This window comes from Mastacembelus armatus, chromosome 16 (genome assembly GCF_900324485.2).
Source record: "Mastacembelus armatus chromosome 16, fMasArm1.2, whole genome shotgun sequence".
Taxonomy (NCBI): domain Eukaryota; kingdom Metazoa; phylum Chordata; class Actinopteri; order Synbranchiformes; family Mastacembelidae; genus Mastacembelus; species Mastacembelus armatus.
This window is the reverse complement of record NC_046648.1, coordinates 10865236-10878014: the sequence shown is the minus strand read 5'-3', so window position 1 is coordinate 10878014 and position 12779 is coordinate 10865236. Positions and strand designations below refer to the sequence as shown.

At 39.0% G+C, this 12779-nt stretch overlaps 1 protein-coding gene across 1 annotated transcript in view; it reads right to left on the bottom strand.

Annotated features, from left to right (window-relative positions):
* adgrb1a (adhesion G protein-coupled receptor B1a) overlaps positions 1–12779 on the bottom strand; it is a 105946-nt gene that overhangs the window by 63292 nt on the left and 29875 nt on the right. Inside the window, exons 4-12 of the mRNA XM_026293744.1 lie at positions 12242–12409; positions 11645–11809; positions 11138–11302; positions 10260–10424; positions 10006–10107; positions 8598–8704; positions 8076–8270; positions 5174–5242; positions 3029–3137 (exon numbers count right to left, since the gene is read on the bottom strand). Coding sequence (XP_026149529.1) covers positions 3029–3137; positions 5174–5242; positions 8076–8270; positions 8598–8704; positions 10006–10107; positions 10260–10424; positions 11138–11302; positions 11645–11809; positions 12242–12409 — 1245 coding nt within the window. The remainder of the gene's footprint in view (positions 1–3028; positions 3138–5173; positions 5243–8075; positions 8271–8597; positions 8705–10005; positions 10108–10259; positions 10425–11137; positions 11303–11644; positions 11810–12241; positions 12410–12779) is intronic.

Below are 12779 nucleotides of genomic sequence, written 5' to 3'. Positions count from 1 at the left end.
ATCAGTATTTTTTTCCTCCTTTTTTTGAATTTGAATTATGTGTGAGTACCATCTGCTATCAAGCCCTCACTGATAAATTTGTGAATTTGGCCTGGTTAAATTAAATTGACCTGACTTTACTTGACTTATGGTCCTGTATACACATTAATGTGAAAGTCAATTTCTCCAAGTAAAGCAGCTGCAAGAACATGTAGCAGTGTAGCATAATTTTGTAATGCTAGCACAGTTGAATTAACCTGCTAGGGAGCCCAGCTGCTGGGCTAAGATCTCTCTGTCTTCTCTGCGCTAACATGGAGAGCAGATACTGCCAGGATGCGTGTTTTTTCTAATTCATGCCACTGAAGCAGTTCACCTCCAAAAGCAAAGTGGAAAAGATCTCTTCATTAGCCCTACACATTTGATTAATCTACAATAATCTCATTTCTGTGAGAATGAATAAACCACACCTTTAAATCTAAATGAGGCTGATTTCAATAAGGCAGCATCCACATCCTTCAGAGAGGCTTAAAAGGATCTTTGGGAAGCACCACATACCAGTTCACTTCAGACCCAACAACACAGAGACTGATTCATCCTAAAGACCAGATACCAAAACAAAAGATGAGCACTGTAGTGTATGCAGTCTAGTATAGAGAAAAATATACTCTACATTGGAAACCAAACAACTACTTAACAGGATGATGGCTCAGTGCAACTCCTTTGCTTCTCCTACAGTCAGCTATGCACCTCCATTTAAAGGAAACAGGACACCCATTTGAAGACTGGATGGCGGTTTGAGAGAGGAGTCAGAGAAGCTACATTTATTCAAGTAGAAAAACCCCTCCCTTAACAGGGGTGGGCGGCTTAGACATAACCTGTCTTCACTCTACCAGGCTGCCCATTCAGCTATTCCCAGGAAATTAAAGAACTTTTTAAACGTCCTTCAGGAAGGACACACATTACACCCAGTCAGAGGGTTCACAAGAGTCTACTATTAGATCCTAAAAATCCTCACCTGTGCTCACTTATTGTTTACCTAAAAAGCCTATTCAGGCCAAGTGTGAAGTGAAACCAACTCAGGAGTGTGGATGTAATAATTCTCGCCACATAGTCCACCTAATAGGCCTATTTAGGCTAGAGGTGGAGTGAAACCAGCCTGAAGAATAAATTTGAGATTCCACACCAGCTGATGAAGCTACTTAGATTAGTGGTGAAACATTTCAATTTCACTAGAAGTCCAGTTGCCATGACTCAGCTTCTAGATTTAAATGTATGGTTTATTCATTCTCCCAGTACTTCTACTTCTAACTTCACCTGGATGACTGAAAATCTTCAGACATACATTTAAATGGAAAAAATACAATAGAATTTATCAAAGTGATCAGGAACAAACAAAATAAACAAAAACAAGCAGGTAAATTCCCACATCCTATATAACTGCATTAGTTGGTAAGAAGAAACTCTGGTCTAACTATATGTAGGCAGATGAAGGAGTGTTCCTGTGCGTGGCTTTGCTTATGTTTGAGGTGTAGGAGGCGAGAGGAGGTCAGATGCCCCAGGGGAGGCATGCTGCTGCTGTGGGCGGCTGTTTGGCTCCAGACAGCGAGGTGGCAACGCTATAAACAGGACCTCTCATCTGGCCTCAATTCCCACATACTCTCCTTTGACTCAATTCAAACTCTGCCTCGTTTTTATCTGGAGGTCACAGGGAGCAGCGGAGACTTGGTGATGACTACGCTACATTTTTTCCCCCCTTTTTAAGAAAAATAGAGCGTTTACGGTTGCCAAGCAGGTGGTTGTGAATATAGTTTCTGAATCCCATAAGACACATGCAAAGACCTGCTGGCCTGGGCAGTGCTAATATTAACTTGATGTCAATACTGGGGAACAGAAATTGAATGCTACAGAGATTATGCCATGCCTCGATACAATAATAATACAATTAGTTGAAACAGAGCAAATGCAAATGGAGCTGAAAAACATCATATACAATACAATTTGTTGTAAAATTATACTTTATCTGTGTCTTATTGCTCTGCATGACTAATATGTGCATAATGGAGTAAGTATTATTATTGCTCATTTATGTGCTATTGTTTTATACTGCTTTGTGTGGTGGCATGTAACAGTGAATGTGTTCATTGAATTGTTGTACGAGTGATTGCTGCTTCATGTTGCATTGCAAAAATTGTGCCCTGTCTCATGCATGTTCACTTCAGCCTCTTAATGTTTGTAGGTCTTATTCTGTCAATGTATTTGTTTTAGAACACCCAAAAAGTAAAAGTAGCCAGCTCACTAGCACTGGAACATTTATGTACCAATAAGTTCATTAATATTGTCCACACAAGTCCCATAATAATATATGTATCATGTGACCAATCAACACAGTTAATAAAACAATAACAGTAAGCTTAACAATATAAAACAACTCAAATGATATGAATTAAAAGCGTTCAAAATCCCAGTATACAGAGGTGCTGGCTGTATCATACGTAGAAATGTTTCTGTTATTTATCCTATGCTCAATGATACAAATCGCATGGTCAAAATATTAGGAATACCATCCCAATCTTAATTTATTTTTTAAATATTATTTTATTGTTTTTTTGTTGTTGTTTGAAAATTATGTCCTGATGCAAAATTGGAAAGAGGAGATGCACGCTGTCCTGATGTCCACTATAAAAGTCATGTTATTGTTATTGTGGTTGTCCCCATCAAAACCCCTCTCCCTTTCAAATATAGTGTCTTTCATGAGAATTACAAATACAATTTCATGTTTCCTCTTGACTGATTTACACCCCATTATCAATATAACTGAGGAATCATCTAAACCTTGCTGCGTGTTACATTGTTGTAGCTGAGTTTGAAACTGAAGTGAAATGTGAAATTTGTGTTTTACCACCAGGTCATCCTCCCTCACCCTTACTTTTATGTACTGATATTGTAGTTATGAAGATCGATCTTCAGAGAAAGGAAAGTTGTGATAGGAGAATTTATTGTGATGAGCTGAGATAGCTATGAAGATCTCCTGGACAGAGATAATGCTGACCTAGGTTATCGGTGACTTCATACATGTCTTGAAAGTCTTTCATCCTCAGTCCAATGACATCCACAAAGTCCTCCACAAGACGAAACAGCTCTTTGATGTTGGGCCCTAGCTGAGAAAACAGACACATAAAAGCACAACAAATGAAAAAAAAAAAAAAATAGATTTGAGGAGAATATTTCAGACTGCTGTTGAAAAACTTGACACACAAAAAATATCTGTAGAAAAACTGCATTTGGGGAAAACACTCACACCATCCCCTGATGTTTCAGTGCAACCCTTTCTCATATTCCATACAGCTGTGCCCAGCATTAACATTTACGATCTGTTTCTTATGGTTTTCTTCTTCATTTTCATGTTTTAAATGGGGATAAATTCAGAGACCGTAACCTTCCAGAATGAGGGGACTGTTTTACAATACTCAGGACTCCCTAAAGGTATGAGGCACAGTACTGTGCAAAGGCTTTAATCAGTATTTGCAGCACTTCCCTTTGCCCTTAAACTAGGAGCAGTTCTCTTTGGTTTGACCTGCACACAGTTTCTCCTGGTACTGTGCAGCATCTTAGAGAACCTGCTGAAGTTCTTCTGTAGATTCAGGCTGTCCCAGTGTTTCTATCTCTTCGTGTGATCCAAGACTGACTCCACGCTGCCCAGATCTGGACATTTTGTGGGTCAGACCATCTGCTATAAGACTTCTGATTCTTTTAGCCTCTAAAAAAGTTCTTGATGAACTCTAATGGATTCTCGATGTCCTTGTTGTCTTTCACAATGAACCTGGGATCAATCGGACACCTGACAGTGCTGTGTGACAAGAATATTAAACATCTAAAGTGCCTAAAACTTCTGCACAGTACTATATATTAGTTGGGCAAATTAAACATCTAAAGTGCCTAAAACTTCTGCACAGTACTATATATTAGTTGGGCAAATTAAACATCTAAAGTGCCTAAAACTTCTGCACAGTACTATATATTAGTTGGGCAAATAAAACAGTTAATTACCATCTCAGTTAAGACAACGTAATATTTAGTTTTCTATAAATATTACATTTGTGTTTTATTTAATTAGTAAGGCTGTGATGGACTGGTGACCTGTCCAGGATGTACCCCTGCCTTTCACCCAAAGAAAGCTGGGATAGGCTCCAGCAGATCCCAGTGACCCTAAATAGGAATAAGCGGGTATAGATGATGGATGGATAAATTAATAATTAGTTAGGATAATAAAGTGACCGTTTACTATCAACTGATTCTAGTTTGAGTCTGTGTTGTTCATTTTACTGGCAGTTCTTTGTAATTGTTACTAAAATATGAAGCATGGTGATACACTACATCCCCAAAGTACACTACTGTAAATGGCATGTAAGTCATTTAGAAATAATACAGCTATACACATATATTTAGTGTACAGTTCTGTTTTCCATGTTACTACTACTATGCATTTTGTAATATGTAAAGGGGGTGTGTTCAAGCTAAAATAGACTGGTAAGTGCTAATGTCTATATCAGTGTGTTTTTAATCTAATTTTATCATCTATTGCAGCATTATTGCAGATCATTTACCAAAGCACCCTCTAGTGTCTTACAATTTAATGTAGTTTTCTGCCTTTCAGGCTCCAACTGATGCTCCATTTATTTTCATATAGTATAAAATTGAGTTGCAGAGACCTAAAACTTGCTTAAGATATCTAAAACTATCAGTGTCAGGTTTGCTTTTCAAAACAAAAGCATTAAAACTAAATTTTTAATCATGGCTCATTTACTGCAACTGCATAAACTACTAACTCTAACTTTGTGTTATTTGTATTTTAAGAATTTATGCTTATTTTAAAGAGATAGCTTTTCAGAAGCAAAGATGCTGTGGAACATGTGGATGAATGTAACACATGGAGAAGTGGGTGTTTGCATTAACTCAGTTACTCATAAACTGTAGCTATTTCTGTCCTTTGGCAGCTCTCCTCTCCATCAACCACTGTCCATCTATAAAGACACAGGTGGGCTGTTCGTCCACCTGTGTCTTTGTCACATTGTCTAACGCAAAGATTCTACAGACTCAGGGTAGTTATTATTATTGTGTGCTAAGTTCAACAAAAGATGCAATTACAGATGAGGTGATGGTGTGAGTCCTGATTTAGAAAGATAAATATACTAACCAGTTGTGCTTCTTCCCATCTCTCCCTGTTCTCTTCCATCAACAGATTGCTGACTGACTGCACAAAGTTCTGGAAAAAATGAGAAAATATATAATTAATAATTAATATTTTAATGGTTTTAAGTTTTGGCATGTGGAAAGACCCTAACCAACAATAACAAATGTAGTTTTTTTTTAACCCTGTCCCACATACAACATCCTGCTCCTTACTAGAGAATGTGTGTAAATCCATAGCTGAAAAAAAAAAAAAACCTTTACTAAAAGGTGCAAAATCAAGTTGTTGGAGATACCTATTGTAGGATGTAATATGCATGCATGTTGCAAAACTATTGCCTCATATCACCATCTTTTAGCAATAAGAAAAAGAATAATGTGGTTTTGTCCATCATGGGGTTATACTAATATCTACAGTAGAATGTTAATGTCCCTTTGAGTCATTTAAATTTGATCAAATCTTAGAAGGGAGACTTGCTCGCACAACATGGCAGATCTGGGAGTGGCATTCGAATATTGTTTAAATCTGTCTTTGGCTTCATTCCATCTACTCAACGTTCATTGTCTATTTTTGAAACTTTAATTATAACAACTGACTCTATTCTAACATCTTCTTATCCACCATTTCTGCTTGTTGTGCCTTACAGGCCAGTTGGTTCATAGAAATTTCTAGATTAGATTATGTTAATCTAGATTAGATCTAAATTAACCTACCTGACTTTCCAGAATGACAACATTTTAGTAGGTGATTTTAATGTTCGCGTTAATAAGCCTTTAGGATTGTTGATTTTTTTAGCAATAGTTAATATTCTCGATTTTACCCAGCATATCAATGTCTCAGCTCACCTGCATAAGGACATTCTTGATCTAATTCTAATCCAAGATGTTTCAGGTTCTAATTTGAATGCTTGTACTCTCTCGCCCAATATCTCTATATATTACATTGCTCACCAATTACCTTTAAATCCTGTTCCATATCTCCACATACTTTAGATTATTTTTGCAAACATTTACCTCCTGCACTTGCTGCTCTCCTTCTTGCTTCTGGTTCACCTGATTCCCAAGTAAATGAAACTAATCACACTCTTTAGCCTTCTCAGCACTATCTCTTCGACTACACAAAACCTTTCAGATTTCTTTTGCAATGTAACTGACACTATCAGGTCTGAAATCTTCCAAATTCTGCCTTTAACTGATCATTTTTTCCAGCAGTCCTATATATCCACAGTTTCCCTTTTAATTTTCACATCAGTCTCACTGACAGCTACTAATGACCTTATTATGGAAAGTAAGGCTGCAGCCTATATATTAGATTTCATTTCAACTGATCTGTTAAAATCATCTTGTTGCACCTAGCATTACACGCAATCACTTATTCAGTCATAGTGTTGAAATTACAAGCATTTCTCCCCTTCTTAAGTAGCCTTCTATTGACCCAAACTACCCAGTCAACTAAAGACTTGAGCCTTTTTATTCAGCCTTCCACTGCTTTCACACAACTGAACCACTTCTCACCAGGGTCACAAGTGATAATGTAATACATCTGGGCAACAATTTGGGTCAATTGTATTCCTTATTGACCTGAGTGCTGCTTTCAAAGATTGATCATGACATCCTTCTGTATAGCCCTGAGAACAATTTTATGGTGCAGGGGGCTTCTTAAAGCTGGCTTCAGTCCTACCTTTCTGGATGGTCTATTCAAGTCCCCCATAATAATGAGCTGTCGGCACTGGCAGCACTACATCATGGCATACCTCGGGACTGAGTTCTTGGCCACTGCTCTCTGCCCTCTTTGCCCTTATTTCTCATTATTGTTTAACATCTACTTTTATTGCGGTGCAGATGACATTCAGATATACATAACTATGAAAGCAAATGGCATATCTGAACTGGAATCAATGGAATAGTGCTGCCAAGCCAATCATTGCATTTGAACAATCATAAAACATTATTTCTTGTCATTAGCCCTACTCATCTACAATCTCATTTTGATAGCCTTATCACTGGGCTAAACAACCACACTAAGCCCCAAGTACAAAAGGGAAATAATCAATATATCTTATTTGACAAATTTATCTTGTTTAAACCGCACATTGAATCAGTTACCACATCTGCTTTATTGAGGAATATTGGATAGAACAGAATAGAAGTCTAATTGTCACTCGTGAGTAAAAAACTATGAAATGCAGTTTAGCGGCTCTTTGGTTTAGCAGCATAAAAACAAAAACAACAAATCTTGCTTATCCAGTTTAAAAAGGGAGATCTTGATTCATCTCAACTTGTTTGGATCATTCAATGTCCTATTCTCGTCTCCCTTGCTTGTCTTTCGAAAATCCAACACACTGCCCCAATAATACTATAAAACCATGCAAGTATTACATACAGTACATTACATATTACAATCATTCTTGTTTCTCTACACTGAATCCCAATCCACATATAGAGCGTATTTTAAAGTATTAATATTACCTTTGTACATCATTCAGGGCATTGCCCTACCTTATCTTTTCACTCTCCATTGGTCTTATCATCCCTCTCATTCTCTCCACTTTTGCCTACCTTCTGGTTGTCCTCTCTGTTAAGAAAAAAAAATCTACTGGTTCTAGAGCCTTTGCTTATTGTATATCAGGAATTCACTGCCACCTGATAGTACTGTGAGTCAGCCAACTCAATTGAATCCTTCAAATCTAAATTAAATTAAATTCTAAATTTGCTGCTTTTGGTCACTGATTATCAGTGCTACTACTCATTTATACAGTATACATTATGCTTTTTGTTGATTAGTTATGCCTTTTATTATTCTTGTTCTTATTAAGTTGAGTTGTCTTGCTTATTTTATTTGTGTGTTATATCACCCTCGTACACAATTAACATCAGCAGACTACTAGTCAACCTATATATCACCTCACCCTCATGTCTGCACTGCTAGGACTATAGTAGGCCCTCCTGAATATCTCTGTCATGTTTTTCAGTACATCCACAATGGCAAGCAGATCACCGCTGTAGCTGGTCCCATCACTGGACGTAACTCTCAGCTTGGTCATCACCTCTGAAACACCATCTCCCACAAGACCACGCTGTGCTTTGGACAAATGTTCCCGAGTCTGACAGAGAAAGTGAATCCTGTTAGTTGTTACAGTTTGTGATCATCACAGTTTGATGCTCCTATAAACATGTCAGTTTCCTTCTGCATCAGCCCAGGGCACTGTCTGATTTTGTACCATTTTGGAGTCTTTGATTTGGGCTGCTTTATTTTGCAGGTTTTTATGAAGACAATGTAATAAAGCAGCAACAGGTTTTGGCATATCTTGTAGACTAATATTAAAATCTGCTGAACTCCCCCACCTTTCTGCTCTGACACAGCATTTTAAAAACCACAATCAATTACTTGGGTCTAAGGACTATAATGGAAAACACTTGTAGATTCCTACCAAAGTTTGTATACTGCGATAGTCATTGGAAATACATTTCATGTAGGTGGGGTTCTCCCAGTAAGCAATGCCTTCTTCATCCAGGGTGCAGCGGCGCAGGATGAGACCTGTATGGGGACACATGCAACAAGAGCTCAATATTAGCAATGTTTTTCTAATATACAGTATACAGTGCATTCAGAAAGTTTTCAGAACCCTGTCACTTTTTTTACATTTTATTATGTTACAGCCTGACTACAGTTGTTTATTTTTTTCTCAGTACCACAATGTGAAAACAGAATTTTAAGGAATGTTTGTAAATGTATTAAAAAGGAAAAACTGAAATACCATATTTCATAAGTATCCAAAGCCTTTACTCAGTACTTAGTTAAAGCACCTTTAGAAGCAATTACAGCCTCAAGTCTTTTTTTTAGTATGATGCAACAATCTTTGCAGACCGGGATTGAAGGATTTTTTTGCCATTCTTCTTTGTAAATCCTCTCAAGCTTGGTCAGGTTGGATGGGAACCATAGGTGGACAGCCATTTTCAGGTCTCTCCATAGATGTTCCACAGGGTTGAAGTCAGGGCTCTGGCTGGGACACTGTAGGACATTCACAGAGTTGTCCCTAAGCCAATTCTGTGTTGCCTTGGATGTGTGCTTAGGGTCATTGTCATGTTGGAATTGAATCTTTGGCCTGGTCTGTGGACCTGGGCACTGGGAAACAGGTTTTCATTGAGGATATCTCTGTGCTTTGCTCCATTCAGCTTTTCCTCAACCCTGACCAATCTCCCTGCTGCTGAAAAACACCCCCACAGCTTGATGCTGCCACCACCATGCTTCACTGTTGGGATGGTACTGGGCAGCTGATGAGAGGTGCCTGGTTTCCTTCAGACATAACATTTAGAACAGGTTCATCAGACAAGAGAATCTTTTTCCTCACAGTCTAAGGGTCTTTCAGGTGCTTTTTTGCGGGAGAGGCTTCCGTCTAGCCACTCTTCCATGAAGCCCAGATTGGTGGAGTGCTGCAGTGATTGTTGTCCTTCTGGAACTTTGGACCATCTCCACACAGGATCTCTGGAGCTCAGTCAGAGTGACCATCAGATTCTTGGTCACCTCTGTTACTAAGACCCTTCTCCCTTGATACTTTGGAAGAGTCCTGATTGTGCCAAACTTTTTGAGTATTATGTGCTCCTGGGCTCTGAATACTTATGTAGATGTGATATTTCAGTTTTGCCATTTTAATACATTAACAAACATTCATGCAATTCTGTTTTCACTTTGTCATTATGTGTAGATTAATAAGAAAAAAATTAAACAATTGTAGTTTTAGGTTGCAACATATTAAAATTGTAAAAATTGAAGGGGTCTGAATACTTTCTGAATGCACTGTATTTAAAACACCAAGTCTTATATATGGTATAACTCACCCATAGCATTGGGAGGACAGCGCACTGCTGCTGTATCTCCAGCAGGAGTCGTTTTCCAAACAACATTAGAGAAGTTGTCTTCACCACATATTTCATGAGGTTCTGCTCACAGAGAAGTATAGGTGAGTTTTGAAGAACTGTACCATGTATGCATTTGTTATAGTACAGTCCAACACTTTTCTTTTCTAAATAGCATGGCTTTCGGGCCCTGATGAAATGCTGCTGATAAAGCAGCCTCTCTTTCCACCACTGACCTGGGCATCTCTTTTCATTACAGCGTCGCACCTCCTCGCGTTCTCCAGGACAAGACTGTCCTCCAAAAAAGGGCCCATAACAAATCCTGTTTCTCTGCTGGCTCCCTCCTCCGCAGGTTTTTGAACAGCCTGACCACAAAGACCATGGCTGCCACTTGCCATCCACTGACAGAATGAATACAACATGTCAATGTTAGACATAAGTCAGTCAGGCAAAATATAACACACACATACCAGTCATAAACACAGACCATGCCAGTCTTTTTACATGGTTTAGTCCATTCAGTACAAATTATGTATGCTTTACATTACTCTAGATCAAATTTCAAAACATGGTGTATGATTTTGTATTTTTAAAATGAACATTATTTCATATGTACCTCTATAGAGCATTAGACCTAAGTAGCAGAGACTTCAGAGTTCCTTAACCCTTAGAAGTCTAATGTGACCAAATCACGTGATTTGATAATTCATAAAATACTAAAATAAATAGAAAATGATTGTAGTTTTGAAAGAATAAAACACATTCATTATTTTTTTCCTACTGTATTAGTCATTTACATTTTACCTGTTACCTATGAATAAACAGTGCAATTGTACTCATTTGAGGCTCACTACCAGTTTGTTTTATTTCTGCATCATCTTATTGTTATGCTTTCAGGCATAGGTGTCAGGCACAATATCTAACTTGGCATTGAATAAAATCCTCCCACATCACTGGATAAATCACAGTGTGGTCCTTTAAAGTCTCACGTAACATAGCTAAGACATCATTTCATCGATCCAACACTCCATTCCAATATTACAATCAAATACCAGAATATCTAATGTAAACATTTCCAAAGTGTTGAAATCAGTCTGGTAGGTTACATGAGCACCTGGGCACTCCCCAAGGAAGCAGTCCACAGTCTCCAGCCATTCTCCTCTGCACTCAGAACCACCATATGAAGGGCCATTACACTCCCTGGTTCTCTGCATGGTTCCATTAGAGCAGGAAGAGGAGCAGGAGCTCCAGCTGGACCACTCATTCCATACCCCATCCACTGAGGATGGCCAGGGTCACCCCAAAAAAACAAACAAACAAACAAAAAAAAAACAGTAAAACATGTTACTTATTTGGCATTTGAATGATCACATTCGCATTGCAAAGGTATTATAGAGTGACCTGTTTATTCTACATCAAGTCAAAACACAGAAACATACAGTACTGCAGATACAGGTAGAGCAATTGTTAGACACACTGCCACTAATACAAATGTGTTAGAGGGTGGGATTTTCAGATGCTGGTAGCATTTGCCGGGCAACATTTGATTGTATGGTGCAGAATAAACAATTTTTTTTGAAAAGTTTCATAGTTAAGATGAGTTTCTTCCTGAGTTTCTCACCTGGACAGACAGCTATGTTGCAGAATTTGGTCTGTTTCTCTGGGCCCTCACAGGGATCTCCCCCAAATTGAGGGGGAGTGCAGGTTCGTGTTCGGGACCTGTAACCTCGACCACAGGTTGATGAACACAAACTCCATGGTGACCACTCGTCCCAAGCACCATGCACTGTAATCAGAGCAGCTAGGGTATGACAAAAGCAACCCTCCTTAATATACCATAACAATAAAAGAAAACATCACTGAGATACTGAACTACAGTGGCCATTATTAGCTTTGCTACTGCTTGGTTTTATTGGGGTCACCTTTGCAATCCATTGTCCTGGGGTAATATTGCTTTCTAAGTTAAGGAGTCTCCCTGCCTGTCTGCATATAATATATCATATATCACCATTATATCTCTGTTAAAAATTCTGCAGGAATCAGTATAAATTGCAGGCAAATATCCTTCCATAAGGTGAAAGTAGAAATCATCCCAGGGATCACAGGTCTAAATGCCTGAAGAGAGGAGTCGGGTGGGTCTTGTATGGGTAAGGGAGGATCCAGGAGAAGGCTGGGAGAGAGCAGGATGGTTGCACAAGAGGGGGGATGGGGGGCTTACCTGGACAAACAGCAGAGTTGTTGCAAGGTCTCTGCTCTCGTAATGGCCCACTACACTGGGTGCTGTAGGAGGAGGACACACAGAAACGAGTGCGACTCTGCCAGCCTTCCCCACATGTGGCAGAACACACACTCCACGCTGACCATTCCTCACCTGAAGATGAGTCTACTGAGGAGGAAGGGGTGGGTTAAGGATAGTAGGATAGAGGGAGAAAGGAGGGATGAGGAGAAGGAGAAGGAAAGGAGAGGGCCGTAACTAATTATCATGCAGGATGCAGCCTCCGTGGCCAAAAGAGGAAGGGGTGTGGTGTGATAAAAGGTAGATTTTAGCTCTGCCACATTTTAGGGGCCACCTCCTTCAAAAGTTTAATATTTCCTACCAGGTGGATAGGGCTGTTCCACCCCAAAGGTCCCCTCAAATCTAGCTGATTAATGAAGTCTTCTTCAAGGATCTAACTGGTGTCAAGGATGACCACTACATAAGGACACAGAAACGAGTGTGACTCTGCCAGCTTTCCCCACATGTGGCAGAACACACA